General features: G+C 36.7%; 1 protein-coding gene across 2 annotated transcripts; it reads left to right on the top strand.

Moving 5' to 3' along the window:
- The first annotated feature begins 779 nt into the window (after positions 1–779).
- LOC103716087 (origin of replication complex subunit 3) lies at positions 780–24,723 on the top strand. Of its 2 annotated transcripts, XM_039123785.1 has the most exons (17): positions 780–1,078; positions 1,151–1,369; positions 1,466–1,640; positions 1,714–1,883; positions 2,023–2,153; positions 3,202–3,475; positions 3,579–3,653; positions 4,072–4,148; positions 4,245–4,335; positions 9,405–9,601; positions 10,131–10,200; positions 15,119–15,207; positions 17,273–17,353; positions 20,493–20,568; positions 23,175–23,302; positions 23,803–23,967; positions 24,347–24,708. In XM_039123785.1, exons 1-17 carry the CDS (start codon positions 1,001–1,003, stop codon positions 24,450–24,452), a joined length of 2,202 nt encoding a protein of 733 aa, XP_038979713.1. In that variant the 5' UTR covers positions 780–1,000; the 3' UTR covers positions 24,453–24,708. The 2 variants fall into 2 exon arrangements, with proteins under 2 accessions (XP_038979713.1, XP_038979714.1); XM_039123786.1 differs by lacking the exon at positions 17,273–17,353 and having other exon boundaries at positions 24,347–24,723.
- The last annotated feature ends 798 nt before the right edge of the window (positions 24,724–25,521 follow it).

The raw sequence follows: 25,521 nt of genomic DNA, 5'->3' as shown, positions 1-25,521 counted from the left end.
TACTCTTGAAGATGACTAGATCCATCTAATTGCACATGATTTCTTTGTATAAATATTATTTTTTTTTGAGCATTTAAGAAGAGTTTATTGGACTATGTGTTATAATGACTTTGTATTGTTTATATAGTATTTTTTTTAAAAAATTTTGGATAGCATTTTTATCTTCTCTTCACTTTGGACAAGAGCACTAATAGACGTGAGGAGGGAGTAGATGAAGCATGTTGTTCGTAATGGAAAGATATTATTGGGTGTATTTGTACCTGTATTGTTATTCGTAATGGAAAGTGTGTTGTTTTCTGATTTTATTGGTTGTATCCATATACGTATTGTATGAAAAATCCGTCAAAACAAAAAAAAGTAAAAAATTTATAAAAGAGTATAATTTAAATTTATTATTGACTAATATATTGAAGATGTTGCTCCGAAGCTTACGGAAACAACAAGCCACCGTGTAATAAGTGCTTATTTTGAGATCCGATTAATTTATTTTAAGTTTTGGTGCCATCAAATGGGTGACAATATATATAAATCTTATAATCAAATGTCCGAGTAGCAGAGACTTAGTCACCACTTTGCAATACACTCAACTCTGCCCCTTTTAATTCCATGTATTATAAAGATTTAAAGTGAAGAGCTCTCTTACTTCCTCTTTAGGTATTGTTAGATGCCAAATAGCAATGGGTGCATTAGAAAGAGGCAAAGTTGCTTAGATGTGTCAGAGCTGTTGAAAAGCTATCCATAGATATTATCTAACAAAATAGAAAAATTAATTGTAAGTCTATGCATTTCCATCTAAAATTTATCATGATGGCGTTTTCCATTAGTATCTGTACTTTATACGCCGAAATTAGTTCAAAACCATTAGTTGCCGAGGAGTCGGCGATTCCCCTCCAACTCTTCCCGCCAAAACAACCGCAGGCCCCCTGATAGGAGAAGCAAAAGAGGTCACGACGGACCCAAATAAACCCTAGCCTTCAGTCTTCTCTCTCGAAACCAGCCAATGCTGCCCTCTCCGATCTCTGATCCCCCCACTTCTTCGGCCGCCGCCGCCTCCGACGACGTCGATAACAATCTCCAGGTTCGCCTCTCACCGCTTCTCTTCTCTCCTTCGTCTGCTTCCTCTCTTCGCTTAACTGCCCCTTTTCCGTAGCCGTTCTTCGTTCTCCACAAGGCCTTGCCTCGAAAATCCGAGAGAAAGTCTTCCGGATGTGGCAGAGCGAGAAGAAAGATTGACTTGCCGCCTTCTTCCCCCAAGTCCATTGAGAAATCTGATGTCTCGTCGCCTGAAGAAGCCAACGATCGGATCTATGAGCAGCTTCGCCTCCAAGCCTTCAACCGAACCTGGTCCAAGATCGACTCCACCATCAAGGTGTCGTCTGCCTCTTCGTGCATCTCGATTTCTTGTTTTCATGTGAAAAAAGATGTTCTTTAACGAGTTTGATATTCCCCTTTGTTCTTCTTTCAGGATGTTTTGAGGCAGATCAATCTCAATCTGTTTGATGAAGTACAAAGGTGGGTTCTTGAGTCGTTCTCCAACATCAAATCCATCAGGCCACATAAAGTTTCTGAGATTCAAAGGCCCTATCCGCTTGTAACGGATACTATATGCAGGAAGATACCCACGGCATTGATCTTCACAAGTAAGATCTCCCCACTTGTAGCTCGTGGAACTAAATCTTATTCTAATGTGCTGACTGATTTTAATTGGTACAGAAAATGCGGAGTTTGTTGATGATCTGCTGACGTTTCAAGAGCTTGGCGGGCATCTGAAATCTAGTGGATGCCATGTGGCTTACCTCTCATCATTGGATTTCTCGGTTAAGCATGGGATATCTGGCTGTCTCAGAAGCTTGTTGAGACAGCTGGTTTCAGAGGCTCCCGATGTAAGAAACTGCTGCTACTTTTTTTTCAATTCTGATATTATCATCAATCTAAATTTTGAAAGAACAGATATTTTTCTCTTCTGGCTCCAGTTTGCTTGTCCCTTTACATGGTTGTTTTGCCGTCTTTCCTTGCATCTAGATGGCTGATATTTATATACTGGCCTCATGGTACTGTGAGCCGGAGAACTATGATAATCCTATCCTTCTGATAATCGATGATATGGAGCGATGCTGTGGCGCTGTCCTGGCCGAGTTCATCACAATGCTGAGGTATTCTTGTTCATGGGTTTCTAGAGGCCTCTCTCCTGCCACCTTTGATACCTTGCACAACTAGAGATATTGCCAAGGGATTTCAGTCCTCCACAATGGGTCCTATTTTAGAGATAACATTATGAAATATTTCCTGTTTGGCAAGCTGCCATAAGTTGAATCACCTATGAAGCAGCACAGCTTCATAATACAAAATCATAATCAGAGATAAAACTGATCTACTGTTTTTTGTTTATAGTGCCCTGTTATACAGTTTGTACCCAATTAAAGAGTATCTGTCACACTTGTAATTGTTTTCATTATTGGTACTAAATCAATCAAACCAGTAAGAACCTACAAGTTTCATACATTTTTCGGATATGGTACCCCCTTCTATTAAATTGACAGAGCCTTCCAGAAACCTCGACATGATCTCCTTTATGGAGGAGTCTGATTCAAAGTCATTTTTTGTGTCCAGGATTGGTGTTTTGAAGAGATCTAAGGTAGACTCAGTAACCAGCCAGAACCAGCTTCATTGGGTCTAAAGCTCTCAATAATAAACTCTAAATTCATATTATTTACTCAAGAAATAATTTTCATTCTCTTGTGCATTTGCAAGTGACATTCATAACAAGATATCATAACCTTTTTTTTTTTTTGAAATGCAAGGTTTTTTATTTTTCTTCCTCTCCAGTAATTGGTAAACCACTGAGGTCTGTGATAGAAGCCCCAAAGTTCTAGAAGATGGTTAGCATAGAGAAAGGAAAAAAATAGAGGATAAAATGGATATCTGCCAAAAATTAAACAAAAGTTCAAAAGCTGAATCACTCTGTTGTCATATTAGAAACTTTATCAAATAGAACACAGTGAATTGAAATGTTAATCTCATAAAATCTGTAAAAATAGACACTAATCTGCTTTATCTTTCTTCTTTATGCCTGACTAGGCCCAACGGTCCATGACATTATGTGGTCACATAGACCTAAAAATTTCTACCATGACCTAATAAAATTGCCCACAGATTTAATTTTTACTAGCAATCTGGCTCCTAAAAAGTTCCTGTTTTTAGTGAATGGGTGATCAAGATTCCAATCATCTTTATAATGGGAGTTGCAACAACTTTTGATGCCCCAAGGAGACTTCTTCTATCAGATGCACAGCAACACTTGCATCCTTCTAAGTTCACATTGGGATCTCCTTGTGAGAAGATGAATGCATTAGTTGAGTCTGTTCTTGTAAAATCATGTTCTGGCTTCAGTATCGGTCACAAAGTTGCAGCATTCTTAAGAAACTATTTCCTTAGACATGATGGAACAATTACTTCTTTCGTAAGGGCTCTAAAGGTTAGCACTTTGCCCTTTTAACTTTGATTTTAACATATGAGGCAAATTCTGCACCATGCTGCCTCCACGAGTATATGTATGTGAAAAAAGCTTCTTTCTGCAGCTTGCATGCATTAAACACTTTGAAATGGAGCCTCTGAGTTTTCTGGGCCTGGACATACCTGATGAAGATTGTGAGGTCATACTACTCTTCCCCTCTTATTAAATGTCTGAGATAGTGATAGTATTCTCCCATATCCATTTTTTCATATATAGAGTGAGCCACCTTGAACCACTATCTTGGTTTCGTTTTTATTTTTTGATGGAAGTAGTAATAAAGGTATCTGTACCGACCCTTACAAATATTTTAGTCTAATAATATTTCTGGAAACTGTAAAGATATGCTTGTTCCTTTGTTTATGTAATTTCTTCTACACTATGGAAACTACAAAGACATGAATTATACCATCATCATAACTTTGGCATCCCTTTGCAAATGGGCTTTTTGATTTTGATGAATATGTTGATTGACTTGTTTCTAATGTTTCAGAGATCTTCTTTTGACATAAATCTTGAATTCGTACTCTGTATTATTTTCCCATTGATTCCACATGCAGATTTTCCAGCATGGCCAGTGTGATTCATTGCCTGACTCTCTGCGTAATCATGCTTTCAATCTTCCATCCTGTCAAAGGTATGGGCATCCATATCATGTATATTTTTGCATGATAATTCATTCTATATTCAAGGCTAGTCGATGCTAGAATTATGAGCAACAAGACCTTTTCAGGGAAAAAAATCTGAAAGGCACTGGTGGAAGTTTGATACATGGGCTAACTGAGCTGAGGACGCTGCAAAAGGGTTGGAGTTCTGCTGTTATGGTAGGTCTTATAACATAATCTATCTGTTTTAGAGCACAATGAAAATTATGATGAGTGCAACTGAGTGCTTCTTCCATCTTCTGTAATTGAATAGTTGCCATCTTCTATTGTAATCATGCCTTTGATGAACAATTGCCGTACTATAGATGGCTTGAAGAGACTCTAATGAATGAAAACTAAAAAAATATGGAACTTGGGAATAACTATGCCAAAACTTTCTAGTCTTCATCTAGCACAACTAATTGTTCTATGTGGGTTTATACAAATTATGAAGGAGAATAGAAAAATGACTATATTACCTTTTACAATCAATCATCATTACATTGTAATTGACGTCCAGCTCGAACAATTTTCTACCTGTTTACTACTCTCTAAAACAGTTTAACGCTTCATTGAATATATGCGTGCAGATACCCTTTTAGTATTTATGCATGAAAGAAACTGTTAGATATATACCCTCAGAAATCAATTTGTAAATCAATTTTAATAATTATTGAATTATTTTTTTCTGCTTTTCACATATATGTTTATTTGTTTATTGGGTATTTGATTGTGACATGAGATGTTCACATGGTATATATGTTGGGTAATATTGTAGAAGGACCACACCCATGATTAATGAATCATAGGCGCGGAGTGGTGGTCTTTCGGTTCCTTGTTAACTCATGTTGTTCTAGGCCAAGTTGCATATTTTAGGCCTACACTCGTTGTGCCGCTATATAAGTAGGATGATAGGCTCCGTCATTGAGGTAGAGACCTTAAGCAGATGAGTGGGTGCACTGTAAGAGTACATGCATTGAACGGGATCCAAATATGAATACCTTCTGAAAGTGATCACTGATGTTGAGAAGAGTATTCAGCACAATTAGTTTGTATGTCCTTTGACTTAACTACTTAAGAGGTCTATGCATATATATTTGGTGTGTTCTTGTGCTTTGACTGAGTCAATTGTTGATAGTCTTCTCAAGATCAAATATACAGACAAAGTTGGATCTTGAGTGCACTAGATAAATTTGTATAGATGCTCAATTAGAAATCCACGGGCCTCAATTTGAGGTAGTATATTCAGTATGTTTGTATGAGGTTGGACCAAAAGAAAAACTGGTTAGTGAGATTTATGAAAATTATTTTCATTACATTTTATTATTATTATAAATAAAATATTTATTTGTGAAATTGTTTAAGAAACAATTTTTGGGTCCAACTAAATTACAAAATAAGAATTAAGAATTACATAAGCTAGGGATTTAATCAGTGATATTTTTCCGATCCTATTAGCTTATGTGGAATATAGTATGGTGGAAGGATAAATAAACAAAATTGTAAGCAAAAGGGATTTCATTAATTTAATCTCCATTTCTCAGGGGTCAATTACAAAGTGTTGATGGATATTTTTGCAATTTGTAGAAGCCCATAAATTCGGAATTAAAAGAATATAAGGCGTTTTATAAAAAATTATTTCTCAGTGATTCTACGGTCGAGAATAGAGATCCCTAAGGATCCCACACATATCATTGCGTAGGGCTTTATGTGGTGGTTATAAGTAGCTAGGGTTGGCCATCAAAACTATAAAAAGTCACGCAAAAGTTGCGAGAGCCACAAAAATCCAGGGAGAGGCAGTGAGCGTGAATCTCTTAGGAGGCAACACGCTTGGGTTGCTAGCGGTGAGATCTGTGTTTCTCTCACCCTGTTTGCTATTTTGCGGGATTTTTCCTTGGTTTTCTTCTGCTGCGGGGAAAGGATCCTGGATTTTCAAGAAAAATCATCCTTCAGAAACATCTCGTGCTTTATTATTTTTATTTTGAGAGCTGTACTTCCATGCTGTCGCATACGGATCTGTTCCCAACTTCTCTTCATACATGCTTGTTAGTCATGTGACCAAGGGGTTGAGTAATTGGTGGGAGATAGGAAGAATTGATGGTAAATATGTGGTTTGCCACCTGTAATCCTGCAACGGCTCTCTCTTTCTGGGTTGGGTTACATGTAGATATTCTTTTAGATGATTTAAGCCTCCATGTATGGTAAGAGGATTGGATGGGTTTTCAGCTCAAATACTTCGACTCTAGTGAGATACATGGTAGCCTTACTAGCAGGTTGCTTTAAATGGACATTTAAGGCTGCATCAATGAGCCTTTTATCTCTATTTGGAGATTTTTTTAAGCTTTATATTATTTGGCTTTATGCCAATTATCATGTGCCTTCAGGCACCAGGTAAATCAGGAGTAGATGCATCAAAGACTCCACAATCCTCTCAAAAAACTACCATGTCTATTGATCGCTAATACAATAGTTAGTTGAGTCAGAATACTGGGATGTATCCTTGATAATATAAATTTGGTCAATCTGCAGAGAATGAATTTGGCTCATCAAAAAGTGCACCATTGATTTGTCTGAAATGCCTTCTTTTGATGGCTGAAGTTACTTGACTAGGTGAAGGTAATCACTTACTATTTTAATGGTGGTAATTGATGAGGAATTCCTATCTATGATCTGACCAAAGTCACCAGTTTGGGTTATGGCCCATTAATTCAATGGATCTGTTTGACATTTTGGTTTCTGACTATTGTTGGGTGCACTGGCTTAATAATATTATAGACACGTCAAACCATCATATGATGAGGCTTGGATATTTTCTATTTAACAAAGGGAATAGCACCCTGCTTAGAGCTGAATGCCATTGAATGTTTGGTGCTGCATTATATTATTGTTTGGCTTTAGCACTCTTTGTTGGCCATTGAATTACATTTCCTTCTCAAATTAAGTCACTAAGACTTGTGTAGTTCTGTATAAAAGCCTTCGTTCAACTTGAAACCTTTCTGATTGTGTAATCCATATGCAATTTCAAGCTTGTATAACTCTAAATTCTAGCCCTAAAAACCTTTTATAATCCAACTATGAAAAGCCCAACTACTTTTCATGCCTTGTAACAGCATTTACAATGGAAACCCAGTTGAATTGTTTTGAGAGGAGAAAAAAAATCTTTTGATTTATATTTAGTAGTCATAGGAAAAGGATGTAAAGCTTTTTTCTTTCCATTCTCAAAGTTAGTGCCTCATGAGTCCATTGGAGGGTCTATGCTAAAGGGCAAGCCTTTTGGCTTGATGTACCATGGGGGAATATTTGCCAAAACTATGCATCGTAGGGGCAAATTAGTCACTAGTGTTCAAAGAATATTGCGGGACATCTATGTGCACAAGCTTCACATATGCAACATATTTTCAGAATGATGGTCGAATATGTTGATTTTTATTATTTTTATACTGATCCATTATTTAAGTTCGAGATGAGTCCATCCCTTGAAGGACTTTTGCTATTGTAGAGTAGTATAAAAGAAAAAAAGGGCGGCTTAGTGCACGAGGGCTCCTGCCACTGCAAGTTCTAGGGAGGGTCAGATGTATGCTGCCTTACCCCTGCACGTGGTGAGGCTGTTTTTATGTTTCAAACCTGTGATCCCATGTCATAATAGGATAGTTTTACCATTGTGCTAAGGCTCATCCTCTATGGAGTAGTATAAAAGAAAAAAGGTAAATATTATGGTTAAAAGCCTAAACTTGTCCATTTTATTTACAATAAGAAAATGTGTATGCCCAATTCTTCAATTTCAATGTTGCAGTCACAATGATCATGCGGAACAGTCATAGAAAAACATGAACTGCTGAGATTTTCTCAAATCTAGATATTAAGAGGCAACTTTAGTTGTTTTTTTTGCACATCTCCATGTTGACTATGCAGCAAGGCAGCCTTTTTCTTCCATATAACTATGTACACCTTTTGTTATAGTCACATGTTGCTCCTGCCTTTTGAATATTGTTGCACACTTGTACTTTCCTTTTAAAAATATTAAAAAATCACACTTATGATGGAAACCCTCAAAGCATATGATGTTTACTCTATGGAGCTAGAATGCCTGCAATAAGCAACTTTTGGAGTACAACTGATAGTATAAGAAACCATGGGTGCAGATAAAGGACATAGAAGATGGAAATATTTGCAAAACATAATCGGAAATATTGCATATTTGGTTGTACAAATTCTATTTTTTTTATTTAGATGACAATTAGAGAATAAAATTTGGCACTAGTTGATATTAGGAACCATTTGTGGTGTCAAATTTTGATGGTTTTAGAGCATGAAGAATTTTTATTCCTTCTAAATATACATCTTGGCTCGGTGATTGGCTTGATGGAAGTCAATGATGTTATGTTGCATAGTCGTAGGTAGATACTTACTAGTTACTAGGGCTAGTCTCAAGTCTCTCATGAATGACTAAGTAACCTCTGGAGTAAGCAAGAAAGAATAAAGGTGGCTGATTATGATGTTGAATAGTTTCTTCTGGAGTCGTGTGGAAAAAAGGATGTACTTCATAGTAAAATGGTGTGCTGAGAGGTGCCACAGAATCTACTAGACAAGTCTGAGGTTGTTGTTTTGGGAGTGCGAATATCTTCTAGAGACAAACACCCACCATTTCTGTAACTATTGTCTGGGACAATTGGGATACACCATGCTTGTAGCAGTCAGCATGTAAAATATTAAACTGTACCGTTTTCTCATAGAATCAGATACTTTGCTCAACTTAGCTAAATCTTCAAGTTATATTTGAAGAAATGTGAACCCTCAATCTGAACTTTCGATTTGGACTCCAAACTTGTCCACAATATCCTCATCCATGGATTGCCCCCTATGTGATTCTTCCTAGTTATCTTAGCTAGTAGGGCGATCAGAGAGTTTTCCATGCATGCTTATTTTTCACTTGAAGTGAGTTACTTTTCTTTTCTTTTTTTGGTTTATTTGCATGGTCAATGTTAGTATGTGGATGTCTTTCTGTTGTTCAACCTATTAAGTCATTTTTAATTGTTCAAAATTTAAACTATGTGCATCTATGGTCCAAATTTATGCAAAATAATGTGCTTCATTGGCAATAGATATTATTGCTAAAGGGCACCTTTTTCATTTTTTGAGAAATGTGTTTCTAGTTGATTTGTCATTTCTTGTGATCGGTCAAAACCTCATGTTCCAATCACTGTTATCTTATGGCATATGATGCTACGACCTCTGGCTATCCATGGCAGTGCTTATTTGAAGTTGGAAAACAAAAAAATATGCAACTACTAGACATTTTCTGCGAGGCCATTGATCCAACTCTCTACAACCTGAGGGCTTCAGATCATAACTTGCAGTTATCTTCATTGACTGGTCGCAGTCTCATTGAAGGAAAGTCTGGTTTTGCTAAAGGAGGCTTTATTGCTCAGGCAATACAACAGGTAAGGTATGTAAGTACTGTTCAACTAAGAATCAAGTGGCTAGATATTGTACCTCATGGCTACAATGTGCTAACCATATCTTTTAGGTTGTTTCAGATATTATGTTTTCTATCTTTTTGAGTTAAACATGGACTAATGCAATAATATCCATGAGAACTTTTTTAAACTGGGCTAGCTTACTGTTATAGATTGCTAGAAAAACTCCCATACTTGAAAGAAGGCTGTAGCATTTATAAATATAAACCACGTGGTAAATTGGTCCTCTTGTAGCTACTAGTAAATAACTGCTAACGAGTGAAATAGTTCTTCAAGTTTGCAAAATTTTATCTGCAATTCGTCATTAACCTAATGCACGCTCAGGTTATATTAGCCATGGATTTCACCTCAGGATTGTATCACCCTTCCTAGTTACTGGTCTTTCATTAACTTGATGGTGCTTGTGGTGCAACTGATTTCTAAATTCCTGAAGCATTCTTTATATTGTATTATCTTAGACATATATGAATGTCTTGTTAACTTTTTCTATTGGATCAGGGAGCTCCCAGCAGCATCACTCTCTCATTTGCTTAACATTTGGGTTGTCCACATAGAGGAAATGAATGAGGTATTACTTTTAAGTTATAATTTTATCCCCAGTTTCATCTAGAAGATTCATTTCTAAACCCTGTTATACTGATGTATTTATTCTTGTGCAGAGTCTTTAGTTCTCTTGGCTACCATGTAATTACAGAATATCTGATTTTTCTGTTTGGCATTCTAAAAATTTAAGCTCAGATACATTTTTAATTATATACATATCACAGATGCCCTCTTCAAATGTGTAATAGATATAGCATTCAGCATTTTGAAACTCATGGTACAGTGGGAGTGGTCATCCAAAAACAGAAAAAAACTAAAAGAATTGATATTCTGAGCTATAGAAGCACTAATATGTTTCCTGGAACACTTAGCAACCATGGACATGTCATTTTGCCTACGAAACGTTGATGTCTTTATAACTTAACCTAAACAACTTGGATAAATAAATGATCTTGAATATTGGAAGATGCAGGCAACTACATGATGCTAAGTATGCCTCCAAGTTGTTAGATCAAATTGACTTCATGTTATTTCAGATATGCTGCTTAAGGTGTAACCTAACTGCTTAAGCAACCAATAAATGACTGGACTAAACATTTTTCTTAAATGTCATCCCAGTGTTACTACATTGTTGAATCTTACTGGAAAGACCCATAAAGTAATCTCCCATCAATCTTGCAGGAAATTTGTCAGGTAATCCTAATAGATCCTCGAGAGGATGGCTAAGATGGCCCTCTCACCTTCAAAATCAATGATAGGCCATCCAAATTGAAGATCCAAATGGTTGAACATGATTTGCACTAAAAAAAAAACTTTAGTTTGGAAATTTGCCAATATTCCAAACAACTTTAGTTTGGAAATTGATCGGTACGGGCCGGTTCAACATATCTTGATTAGTATTACTCAAATTTGCCAATATTCCAAACAACTTTAGTTTGGAAATACTCACATTCATTTTAGCAGTGAAAAGATGTACCATTATTATCTATGCCCTCTTGATTTAATGTCCTTATAAATTTGGGAATAACTTGTCCAGTGTAAATGTAAAATATTTGGATTTTACTCTTGTAAGCATATGTCGGCACACTTCTTGCTGGAAAGATGAGACTTAGGCTTTTTAGTAAACCATCAATCACTTAACCAAACCATACAGAGGAGGAAGAGTTATTGCTGCTTTTTACAAGAAGTAGGTGCCTGCAGCAAAGTTGGCTAAACTGGACCGAACCATCTGGTTTGGTCAGTACTGAGCTGACTCCGTGGGGAACCGGGTCGGTTCAGGTATTAAAACCGGAAACGGCTCTAAACCAGTCTGAAAGGGCTGGAACCGGACCCAACTGGCTGGAACTGTTTGCTAACCGGCCGGTTTCGTTCGAACGGTTCACACCGAGTTGACCCGATTCGGAACTAGGCTTCTTCCCCCTTTTCTTCTTTTGTTAAAAGATGTTAGGAAGGTCCGACATTTTTTCTTTGTAACTCTAAACGTCTCTCAGCTCTTCTTTTCCCCCAGTTTGCAAAATTACACCGATTCAACATGATTGAAGAAAGATTCAAGCTTAAATAAGATGTGCTTCCTCTTCCTATCTCATTTATTATTTTGGGCTCCAAAAAATAGCTCGAAATTTACAAAATAAAGTGAGATCATGCTAAATTTTTTGATTTGGGCATGATTTATGATATGTTGTAGATCTATAGATGATCTATATGATAACATAAAAATTTTTAATTTTTGAATTATATATAATTTTAAAAATTAAAAATATATTTTGGATTAAAAAATAAAAAATTAAAAAATATAATTTAAAAAAATGTAAAATCAGAAGCGTATTTTGGGGGCATGCAAGCTACTCTCTAGTAAAATTTAGTATCCATTTATTTAAGTTTTAATACGATCATGCGTATAGTGACTTAGGACTAAATTTGGAAAAAATTGAAGAATAAGTAGTTTTTGCATCCATTGTTGGGTTCTATATGGATCTGAGTTGAAATTAATTTTTTAAATATTTATATTTAACAATTATTTTTTAATTTAAAAATTAAAAATATATAATTAATACAAAAAAATATGAAAAATTAGTCGTACGTAATACATATTTTAGAAGTATTTTATGAAGTTAAATACATATTTTTCAGAATTTATGGTATTTAAACATATTTTTTTAATTTAAAATTATTAAAAAATATATAAATAAATAAATAATAGTATTATGTATTAGATAAAATAGATATAACTTTTGAGGTAATGTGATTTACAAGATTGAGCTTGATCCAGAAGTCACAGCTCTATGTCTAAAAAAGGTAAGTTAACTTAAGTGACATGTGTAAGTTAATTGGTATCTTAAATTATTAACATATTACAACACGATTTTTTTTACAGACTAGAATATTTAGAGAGGGCACTGACAGCTTTGGAGTCTCGACAGCTCTTGTAAGAAAAGTATGAATCCGGATATATTACACATTAGGAAGATATTTATCCGGCGTTAGATGGCTACTAATACGATACTATCTTATATGTAATTTTCTTCAATATTTTTGTAGTTGAATGGTGGATTTATTTTGATTTGTCTGCAAAAAATCATAAGTGGCTAGCTATTCGAATCCTCTTTCAGATGATCTCCTCGAGTGGCCGTGAGTGCAACTGGTCCATCCTCGTCCTCATCCATAGCAAGTAGAGAAAAAGTCAAATACAGAAGCGCCTCAATGACCTTGTATATGTTTACTACAATCTGAGGTTGAGGCTGAAGTACATTCAGGAGGAAGTGGAGCTAAAATACATAGATCTGATTCATAGTGCTTTTGTTGATGATGAGGAAGATCCTATGATCGGATGGCTTGTGGGCCAGTAGTATGAGACAGAGCTTGATGAGTGAGGATTGCTTCCACGACTGGTCAGTTTTGTGGCTAGTTTTATAGCCAGCGAGGCTAAGATCGATGCAGCGCTATGGGCAGAGAGCAATATTTCACGTATCCTTTCAGCTGATTAGCCACAGCCACAGGGGTCACTGGGGAGCTGGTCACCATATGGCTCTTTATTCAAGACATCCTCTTAGAGATATGATCAGAGATGCTTAGACGAGGCCATTATGCTATCTGATTGACTCGGTCAGGAGGGCGACATACATTCTTCTAACATAGCCAGGCAAAGAGGGGGCACAAAGGGAAAGTAGGTAGAAAGTGGCACGAATGATAAACAAGAAGAGTGGCACGAAGGGTAAGCAGGCAGCGAGTGGCACAAAGGGTAAGCAGGCAGCGAGTGGCACAAAGGATAAGCATGCAGCTGCTTAATGCACCAAAAAAGAAAAACAAAAGGCACCAGCAACCCCCATGGAGAGTGTGGAGGAGGAGCCAGTTCACTCAGATTTAGAGATTAGGAGCAGCAGTTTTGGTGGTCATGGATCTACTAGCCAGAGGAGTGGAGGATATGAGACCACCATTTATGAGACACAGCCGCATGGTGGTCTTTGATTCATCGATGAGTTCCAGTTTACGCATGTTACATAGGATAGGAACCACGGTGCATGATTTGGTAGAGCCCGCAAGGATATGATTGCATGTAGAAGGGCTCCTCGAGATCATTTAGAAGGATACATTACAGCTATAGATCACCTTGCATGTGGAGTAGCATCCATAGACGTATCAGGTTTTCAGTCGTATACTAGAATCTTATTATCTGCAGCTATGGGCAACCTATGACCCATATGGATGCGGATATGGATATGGTGTGTCTAAGGCATCTTCCAATGGCTTCTATCCTACGCAGCCTAAAGCATCTTACGGGTCGATTTTGCTGCCGGCTTATTCAGATGGTCTCCTTCACAGCCGTTTTATCAGTCAGAGGACACCTATTTGAGAGTGCTTATAACCCAGAGAGTGTTCCTTACGGAATGAACATACAAGACTATAATGCTGCTTGGTTAAAGGAGTGGGCTGATGTGCCTCCTGACTATGCTAATGATCCGGATATCTATGAAAGGCATTGCCACTCAACGAGATTTTGGATATCAGTATGTATGTTGTACTTTAAATATATGTAATTGATTATATTATTTTATTTTATTTACTTTATTAGTTGATTTTAGGATATTTTATGTTTGCAACATGCAACATTTCACTAATTATTTTATATTTTGTATCACTTTAAAATAACAAGATGCATCATTTAGGTTACACCGGAATCATAGAAACATCAAAAATCATAAAAAAACATCAAATTAGACTTAAAATCATTGAAAAATTTAAAAAAATGATTATCAATTAATTAAACTTAAAAAACTCAAAAAAAGGGTGTGCTGGCTCCGAACCGGCACGCCCAAGCGTACCATGTGTCAGCACGATATTGAACCAGCATCGTACCGACCCGCCCACCAACTGGTATGGGTCCTGATACCGGTTCGGCGAACCTTGACCTATAGCCTATCTTTCTAAGAAATCAGTGACAATGAAAACATAAAGTGCTTTTTAACCTTGACTTCCCTTTCACAGTCTTAGAGGAGTATCAGAAATGAAAAATGTTTGACTTGATGTTCAGGGTCTTAGTGAATATAATGTTGGACAGAAATTTTTCTGGTTGGATGAGAAGCAACGGAGGTTTTCTGTTGAAAAGCTACGGTGGATATTTATTGGCAGAAAAAGATTTTAGGGAAGAAGTAGAGAATTATGAAACTAAGCCATATACAAATAGAAGTTTACATGCAGAAAATAAGCTCAAGATGATTGAGGGGATGTGGAGTCATTTTAACATTGTACAAGGTATAATTTATCTATTACCTGTAATATTTGTTCTAAACAGGTTTTTATATTTTATTTTTGTGAAATTATTGGACAATAGTTCAACTTTTTTAGATACATCGTGGAACATAGTAATTACGCATTTGAGATTTTACTGTTAATTTCAATTTTCTAATGGAAATAGACTTTATTGATGGATCCTCTTGTTCTTACAGATTCAAGATAGAGTGAGAGAACTTCAATCAATAATAAGTTCTGGAGGAGGTGGCCCAGTTCTCAAAGAAAAATGCACAGATATTCATAAGTAAGCAGTATCTACTTTTTTGGTTTTTATGCTAGATAGGGGTAGGGAACCAACTGAAAGATGCTAGCAATGAGGGGTGGAAAGGTCACATATAGAACCCTGAAACCCGACTGTTGTTGGTTTCACTGGAAGTGTAATAATAGGAAAAAGGTGATTCACAATATTTATTGGTTTCATGATATCGATTTGGGGCATTTTTCTTTGCTTGTTTTTATTGAGCTAATTGTTTCCTTCTAGCCACTTCAACCTGCCTCAGCCTGCTGCCACATATGCTTATGCTGAAAATATGATAATAAGCATGCCACCGGTTGTAGCATCTGATCACATCTGTAAAGCTCTTATGTGAAGTTTACACATTTCACTCATGCTCTGGCTTCTGTTATTAATTAGAAAAATCTTCATATGGGTTGCTTCTTTGTAATCTTAAAGAAATGAATTTTATCGAAATAAATATATTATACAGTCTGTCTAACTTTTTATGTAAATAAAAAAACATTCTTTAACTAGAACGCTTGTATCAGATGGACTTCTTCTGAGTGAGCAAGCTGGAAAATTTTGCTTTTCATCAGTGGTTGCATGCGCATTTTGTCTTTCTATGACATAATTTGCTAGGCTAAGTTCATATGTTGATTGACTTAGCACCATGCCTACAGAACCTATGAAATTTTGGTTTAATCCAAAAAATTGGATATATTTATAGTATAATTTGGTTGCCTTAGTTTCTGATACATCAGATGCAACTAGCTAGTTTTTGATATTGATCTAACTTTTGATTCAGAAATAGCTTCTAGAAACCAACTTGTTCTTTAATGCACTGGAAGCACCTAAAAGGGCAAGTGAAAACTAATAACTCTAAGGAAACAAAGGGCCTTCAGATCCCAAAAGGAGGGGAATTTGATACTTTAAATATCTTAAATACATGCCCAGAATAGATATCACCAAGTTAAAGCTCTGAACAACATTGAAATGCCAAAAGGAACTATGAAAGGAAATAAGGGTAATGGAAGGAAGTGGAGTTCTGTGTCAAATTTAATCCAAAAAGGTACCTCAAAGGGTAGTAAGTAGGATGATCAAGAAAGCAAGGGATCATAAATCAAAGCTCTTAGGTGCATAACCAGGAAAAGGAAATTTGCAAAAAATATGCAGGAAGGGTTCAAAATGGAACTTGACAAAACCAGTGAAGTTGCTGACAACCAAGCTGTGAAAAAGGTGACCCAGTGCATGAGGCTCTCACCATTGTAGGCTCTGGAGGGTGTTAGAGGTACGCAGCCTTACCCCATGTGCAGAGAGGCTGTTTTTGTATTTTGTACCCATGACCTTCAGGTTATAATGGAGCAACCTTACTATTGTGCTAAAGCTCTTCCTCTGCTGACAACCAAGCAGTGAACATAGTAAAACATGGCTTATCTTTGAAGATATAGCAATTTTTAGACAGCAAATCTAGTTTTTAATGTCATGAAATTTAGGGCAGAAGTGTTGGAGTGAGTGCATTGTTTGATTGGTCTTGTAGCTAAATTTGATTGTTACAAATGATTCACACCATATGAGCAACACACTGCAATATGGAGGTCTAAGTTCTAATCTCGAAACATAAATGCTGGAGCGAATACACTATCTAATTGGGCCATGAAACTAAATATTTTGTTATATATGGCTCACATCCTCAAGCAAATGCCATAATAAATTTGTTAAAACCATGCTATCAGCACCAAGCCTTGCTCCAGTAAGATGGGTCAGCTATGGAGCACAATTCTACCAAAGGCTTAGAAGCAAGATCAAGTGTCTACCATTTGGAACCATACTTGAAGTCCACGTTCAGACTCATAATATTACATTTGAGGCATCACAGAATTCACATATTTTTTGTTGCATATTACAATAGATTGGGTCACTAAACATTCATCTCTCTCCTGCCACTCAATGAAATCTTCATGAAGCATTTAAAAAAGATCATTTGTTCTCAGGGAATTAAGGTTAGTTGACCTGTTACACATGGATTAGGTCCTAAGGTATACAATAGGAGGAACACAAGGAAGTAAAAAAATTTCTTAATGGTGATATACAGGCGGTCAATATCGCTGAGTGCGGGAAAGGGAACACTGTCAGTGAATGACAAAGCTGCTATGCTGTTGGAAGGCATGGTCAGGTAGGATCCCTTTTATATCTTGTATGTATATGTAGTTTGATGCTCTCTTTATCATAACATGTAGTCAGTTGTCCATCTATGAAAGTTTAAATACTTTGTATTTCATGGATACTGAAGAATGCAGAGTGCTTTGGTAGTGATGATTGCTCTATACTGTACTGTATTTATTTTGCTTTCATCAAACAGGAAAATCCTTTATCACTGTTTCAAGAGATGTCTTGTTCGCTTATATGTGATGATTATTTCTTTATTTTCTTTAGTAATTAGTGCTTTAGTTAGCTTTATATTACACGATCAGTATGCAAAGTAGAGACAATACCATAATCATTTATTATATTACTCTAAACAAATTGCAATACTAAAGGAATATAGAAACTTCAAGAGACATGTACTTGGTGAGTCAACCTCTTATTGCCTTTGGAATTGTTGAGTTCTTAACTATGATCTATTTCTATTTTACGTGGAGTTTCTACAACTGTGCTCGATATGGAGTACAAAAGTAAATTGACAAGGATTACAGTTGTAAGATTGTAAACAGGTTTAGGTTGAATGTTCTCTACGGTTTGTTGTTGAAATCTTTATTTTGGAGATACATGCATTTGAGCTGACAAGGGTCACCGTTTCTAATAATTAAGCTCTGTGTGTACACAGACCCGATATGCATACTTTCTCATGTTGACATACTCAATGACAAACCAATCGGGTCTTTTCATACCTGCTCCAAAGTACTCATTTATGGTCTACCATTTTCTGATGTCACACTATCATATAATATTTGAATTGCTTTAAAATTTGGCCTTAATTTTGTTGGCATTCTGTCTGGTGTTGATTTTGCATCACTCGATGCATCACCCTCCAGTCAGATGAAGTTCTTGTCTGATGGAGCGGACATCAAGCCAGGCTTAAATTCTTCATCTTCAATTGTGTTTCCTGTTTCAATTGTGATTAGACAAGTTGCCTAACCATTGCTGTTTACCACATCCCAGTTGGACCTTTGACTATAATCTGGTGTTGAGGTGAAATATCGAGCAATGTCATACAACTGTTGCTGATTACTTTTCTGCCGATGTCTTTTTAGATCTGGGCATTTTCTTGTTATTCTTTTCATTCATTCTAATAATAAATTTGTTGGGACACTCTGTTGCCAATCCAATTTTCTGTATTTTATGTTTATATATGCATATTGATATTACTCACTATTATTTTTAGAAATATAAGTTGGTACAATTTATTTGATACATTCTTCCCCTGGCAAAGTTGCTGATGTTTTGACCAGACTATCATTGGGAGACTGATTCATGAATTAGGCAACAGTTAGTGGATTTAAATTTATGGGACAAATATAAACGTTGCATTAACTGAAACTTATCTTACAAGGTTGAATTTGTAACTAGCAAGGACTACTATAGTAGGCAGTAAACCTATAACTGTGACAAGAAAAGTATAAAAAATTCAATTAGTTAGATGGAAACAAATGTTGTATTAACTGAAACTTGTACTATAGGGTTGAAATTGTAACTGTGGCAAAGGATACCTACTATGCAGAAAACCCCTAACATAAAAGGAAACAAGCATTACTATATAGAGAACCAGTTGTAAATGCCAGCAAGGACTTTGGGCATACTATTCCAACGAGCCTTTGCAAGGACAGAGAAGTTAGCCAGCACATACAGTGGTCTCAGTCTTTCTTTTTTTCCTTTTTCTTAGCCTTACCATAGAGCAAAATTCCACTTTAATTTGCAAAACCTTAAGCAAAGTCCAGAGTCCAATTCTTCACCCCTTCCCCTTGGGTCCACTGTCTGATCGTCTGCTAAATAAATTTCTAGTTAAGATAATGCCTGCCCTGTGCATTTAATAGAGCATATAATTCATTTAAAAAGACTGCCTTTTGTCATCTATTATGCAACATGTCTTTCAAAGTAAAATCAAAATAATAGTAAAAAGGAACTTGTTAATTCAAATTATATATATATGTGTGACTGCATGCGTGTGTAAGTGGGTATGTATGGGTTTGTAATTTTGCTTAGCTGAAGTTAACAGACTTTAGACTCTTGTCCTTGGCACTGGATTTTAAAATCATATTGCTGGATGTTTTGGTTGGCATTGCTAGAGTTCAGTGATGTTTATCAGAACTTGTGCCTTGTGGCATTTGCCTGAATGGAGGCAATCATTCTTATAGATTCTGCTTCATTTTTTAGTGGAAAATGACTCCCATATTAAGGAGGCAATCATTCTTATAGATTCTTCTACTTTTTTTAGTGGAAAAGGACTCCCATATAATAATTAAGTGATCTTTAACATCAAATGTACATGCATATGCACCAAAATGCATTGATAACCAAACCACTTACCAAATCTGTCAGCATATTAAATAACATTTACATCAAACATGAGTCAGACAACTGCATGGACATGCACTTGCACCAAACTATTAGATGCACTCCCCTTTAGTTTTTGTTGCTTTTACCATCATCTATGAGTTTATGACATTCAAACATCAGAGTTGATAATTGTTTTTGAAAAGTACAATTATTAGCTCTGATGTTTTGCCATAAACTGATGGATGATAGTAATAGCAAATAAGCTTTTCAAAAAAGACATTCAAACATCAGAGTGAATAATTGTTGACCTTGCCTAATTACTATAGGGAATACCTGAAAATAGATGTTGAATTTTGATGTCTATATTTTATAAAATAGCTGTATTTTTTTTAAATTGATGATAATGAATATATAATTATCTCCGTGTGCTGCACGTGTTTCTGCTTTTGCAAGGAAGAGGGATAAGGAAGGTTTAAAAATTAAAACTCATAAGAAAAATCAAGTTCAGTCAATCTGTTAGTTTTATCATTTTTTATGTATGCAGAATTATTGGTGGAACATCAAAATAATTTCTTTTGCATGCTCAGGTAAATCACAGATTGTTATTTATGTTGTTAGTAAATAAGGGGTATCATGAATAATTAAAGTTGAATGGACAACTGGGGTATATACATCTAGCCTTAGCTGCATGCAAGGAGGGCAGGAAAGAAAAGGAAAATCTTTGATGCATTACTCTTTTTTTAACAACTTAAATTCTGTTATTGTTGTATCTGTCCCAAAAGGGTATTCACTGTACAGTAATTTTGATTTTGAAACAGGAAATTTTTGATGCCCATTGAGTGTGTACCGTTCCATGAAATAGTTTGCTTCAAACATGTTGATGTTCTACAGTCAGTAAGTATCCATACTCATGTTCTTCTATAAATAGGGTTCTTTTTATTGGTCTCTATGTTATTGGCATCTTAATTTCTTTATGACTTGCACATATAGATATCTAAATCACTTATCTTTACTTTAATTTAATTTATTTGGCCTAGCTTTATTTCATGAAATGCCATCATTGTTGTCAACTTGTCATAATGTCTTTCTTCAACTAAAATTTTCATTTGTCATATAATTATCCTTTTAATTTTCTAATGTGATAAGTACACCAGAATGGAGAGCAATGATAGTCTATGGAACTTCTATTGCAAAACTAAGAAGCTCATAGGGAGTCCACGAGAGCACAATAAATAATGGCGAGTAGAGATTCTTGAAGCTTAGCCTGTCATTGTCGTTGACCCTCTTCGTTGTAATCCGATATCTTAATCTCATTTGCCATGTTTTCAGCCCCAATCGAGACACTGACCCAGCTAAGGACTGGTCACCAAGTCAACTAATCGGATTAGTGATATTGATTATTAAATAACTAAAATAATTATAGGAAATAAAAGATATATATTCTATACATGTTTCTTAAATTTCTATTAGTGAATTAAGAGATTAAGCTCGAATTTGGTCAACAAAGATTTCATATGAGTCATTCTCAATGAATATGGAGAAGTGAAATATAGTAGTATTTTTTTTTTTTGCCAGTTTGGGATGAGCTTGGGCGTGAGACATCTAGTCCAACTTGAAATACTCCACTAAACTGGCAGCCCAACTTTTTGAACCCAAACATTATTGAAACATGTATAATAATATCGGTAAAGTTCGCTGAACGAGTACCAGGGCTCGTACTGGCCGATGATTGATTCGGTAATACTGAAACAGGGGGAGGGAGGGTGGGAGGGAGAAAAAGAGAGAGATAGAGAGAGAGAGGGAGGGGGAGAGGAAGAAGAGAGGGAGGGAGAGAGAGAAGCTGAGGAGCCTTGAATCGTCGACTGGGAGCTTCAGGAGCTCCAGATCCAATGATGGGACCAAGATAGATAGGGTGAGAGAGGGTGTGAGAGAGAGAGGCAGAGAATCTTCGAGTTGTATACTAGGAGCTTTGACAGCTTCGGATCTAGCAACGGGACCGCGAAAGGGGGGGAGAGACTCACTTGTAAGGAAGGTCATCATTGCCATCGTTATACATCATCTTCGTCAACTCTACAGGAATGACAAGTTTCCAATGCAAAGCTTTGAGCAGGGGAGCTATGAATAGGGGCTGAGGAGAGATTAGGGCTTCGAAGGGCCGCCTCTTATAATCAAAACGGATCAGCTAAACCATGATGGTACCCAACTGGTCCGATTTGGTACACCTTGAACCATCCAGTTCGGTGTGCTCCGAATCAGCCGATTTGGTATGGTCTGGTAGGCCCTGAATATAGGTGAATGGTATTGAAGGGTTGGAGTCCAACCTTTGATGTAACTTGACTTGCATTATTGTACCATATCAAATAGGTAGTGTGTACCTGGAGAGGATCCAAATAAGAGCTTCCCTTCCTATTGAAGTTCCCCTTTTCCTCTCCATTGTAGGCCATTTGTATAACCAAGAAAAGGGCCGTGAATCTTGAGACCATGGGAATTAGGCTTGGGTGGTAGTTTACATGTTTGGCTCATGAACTACATATAGGAAGGGTGTCACTTCTCTCTCAACCTTCTACTTTGTTTGTTCAGAAGCAGATTGCGTGCATAGCAGTTTTGCTTTTGGTTTTGCTTTCTTTTTTCCAAAAAGGTTCTATACAGAAGGACCAAACCACAGACTTTACAAAGAAATAGGGGTGAAGACAAGGACAAAATAATCTTATAAGCATCGGTTTAGTAATGGCTAGTTGAAACTTGCCTGTATTGCTGGTTGAGGAACACCCAGCCTGTTTAAAGGAAGTGGACTAGCCAATAAGCTGGTTCACCTATCCAACTGGTCAATTTGTTTTGGCTCTGGTAACATCTATTAGCATATTGTCATGGATGATGGATCTCAATAAGTCAATTCTAGGCCACTTTCTATTCACATGGTTGAGGAAGAAATGTGACCTTGCCTTGACACTAGCATCAATTATTCGTGCTTGTTTGTGCAGTGTCAACCAACCGAGTTGCTGCAGGGGCTTGACTAATACTAGGTGAAATGTACAAGTGTAAAGGGAAATTAGACATTTGGTGAACAGTGTGTGCATGCCTATTTGTATCTGTACACGTGCACATGCATGTAGTACAGCACTCACTATCTAGAAACTCACAACCCAAACCACGACAGTGACCATCAAGCCTTGTCTTAACTATTTGGAATTGAATATTTTAGATATAAAGAATATTCCTAATGGTAATATAATAACATCTATTGCAATAATGCGATAACTATAACCAGTGAACACCTGTTCCACCTATTTAAATATACTTCTTATTCTTCAGTTTTTCCCCTTTTTGGCAGATATTCCTCTCCATTCATTTCTACTACGGGCCAGACATTATTAAAAAATAATTTAAAATTTGCCCCCCTTATAGATGAACAATTGCTGTCTGTCCTTTCAATGTTCCTGAAGATCAGATTATGAAATTTGTAACTTCTATAATATAAGAAAGTTCCTTATTGTACCTAGGCTTTAATTGGAGATCCAAGGAGAACAATTCAGGTTGATCTTCTGAAGTCCCCAACTTATCTTCAGTGCAGATGCTGCAGCAGACGTGGGAATGTCTTATCATCGTCCATGCATGATACCTCAATTATGTAAGCAATTTGCCCTTATTTTATAAGCACTCATGTATCATATTTAGTCGATATCAAGTAATTCATGCCACATTACTGAAATTTGACATTCACCATAGAAATATGACCAACACAGTGAATTTTAATTGCTACCAGTCATTTTGGAAATAGAAACTCAAAGTTCTATTGCAGTTTCAAGTTTCCAGCTTCTAGTGAGATGTATGCAACTGTCACTTTAGCAACAGAATCCTTTTAAGGAAATGATTTAGGTTGCAATATAAAGCACTCGCTGCATAAAGTTGATGGTCCCATGCCCTGTGTATTGGTACTCATCCTGCCTCCTCATCTGCTGGATCAGTGCAATTCAAGGTGGTTCCTGGGACTATGACGCATGTCCCCATCCACCCATCTGATTACTCTTGCAGTCGCACCGTATTGCAACCTAACTCAATTCCCATATAAAAGCTTCATAATGCCAACTACTATATGTGATCTGAAAATGTTAAAATATTTGGTTGCAGTTACAGTCTTGCCCAAGAGTATGGTGACATCATCAATCTCCCTGATTGGTACCAATCTTTCAAGGCAACAGTCAGTGCTGGCACTAAAACCAAACGTAAATTGCAGCATTCACCAGCATCAAAAAAAGTTAAAGCCACACCTTCAGAGAGTGAAGCTACAATTCAGTATCCTCCAGGTGTCTTGTTTTTCTTGTAATTCCAGCAACTGATGAGACACCAAATCATGCAGTAATATCTAGGGTATACAGTTCATGCATCAGGTCATCTTGGACTTCTGCCATAAATGTTGCTTAAATGGGTTATATTAGAATGTGTTTATGATTTGCTAAGAACTTGTCTGTGATTGTGATGCATGCAAACCTAGCTGCTTTGGAGCTGGTATTTTTGGGAAATGTCTCTACATTATATTTCCATCCTAGAATAATATAATTCACTATCAGTAGTAATCTGAATCTGCTTATATACGGGCTTGTGGCCCCTTTTGTAGGACTCTAATTGACTATTGATCTTATTCCCTTGTGGTCCTTAACTTGAGTTCTTTCAGAGCAAGGTTTTGCAGAGCAGTTACGGAGCTCCAAATTACAGGGCTTATTCGGATGCCGAGCAAGAGAAGACCAGATTTTGTACAAAGAGTTGCATTTGGTCTCTAAGCCGTTGAAGCAATGCAAATGGTCGGCAACATATGAAATTGAATACTGGCACCAGAATCTAACTATTACATTTATAGCAGGGCGTTTTCATCTTATTTGCTGTAAAGTCGATGTCCAGTCAGCTTTTGCCATTATATGGATATAAAGATAATGTGGGTCTCAATTTCCAGGATTCAAATACATTTTTTGCTTTTGTGACTGCAGGTACTAGATTTAATTTGGGGCCTTCCTAATGCTATGATCTAAATTAAAATCTTTTTCTTTGCTGTCAGCTTATCCTAATAATCAGTGAATGTAGACCTAGTGAAGCTGGAGAAGAAATTCTCTTGCCAAGAAAATATGACATCCGCCAGGGATTTTGCTGCACCAATTTACCAATAAGTTCCCAAACAATGCATAAAATAGAAGAACGCGGTCGTTTTTGCCCTTATATTTGACAATCATGTAAGCAATTTGCCCTTAAGCGACTAGGCGATGGCAGAGATAACCGAACTGACTAAACTTGCTGTTCTTCTGAAGGACGTTTCATTATCTTCAACGCATGACAAAGTTTCCTGAAGACGGGACAAATCCAAGGTGTTCTCGGACAAGAACACCTATCAGTTCCCCAAGGATGCTGGTGTGGGATCTGCTGGAGAAGGTCAGAAGTGTTCAATTGGCTTGGTTTATCATAATACCCTGTTAACAGCAAATAATCTATAAGGATGTTGGAATGCTCCGGAGAGATGCTCTCTATGTGATGATGCCCAAGAACCAGAGCATCACCACTTCCTCCAACGTACACGTGCTAAAAGAGTTTGGGATCACCTACTTCCATCCCATCACAATTGCTGGTTGCCGGGATAGCTGGATTAAGCCACCCAGTCTCTCAAATCTTCCACGATAGGATGGAAGAAACCGAAGGGTATTTAGATTCGTCTCTGGGGCTCCGATACTAGCATCATGCAGGTTCAAGAAGTTGAAAGACAAACCTTTTAAATGCTGACATCAAAAGCCAACTGTTTCACACTTCTTGAATTGCGGTAAGAACTACAATGTAGGATGCATAGCAACGAATTACCAAGGATTA

The sequence above is a fragment of the Phoenix dactylifera genome, chromosome 2 (genome assembly GCF_009389715.1).
Source record: "Phoenix dactylifera cultivar Barhee BC4 chromosome 2, palm_55x_up_171113_PBpolish2nd_filt_p, whole genome shotgun sequence".
Classification (NCBI taxonomy): Eukaryota; Viridiplantae; Streptophyta; class Magnoliopsida; order Arecales; family Arecaceae; genus Phoenix; species Phoenix dactylifera.
This window is presented reverse-complemented; position numbering and strand designations above follow the sequence as displayed.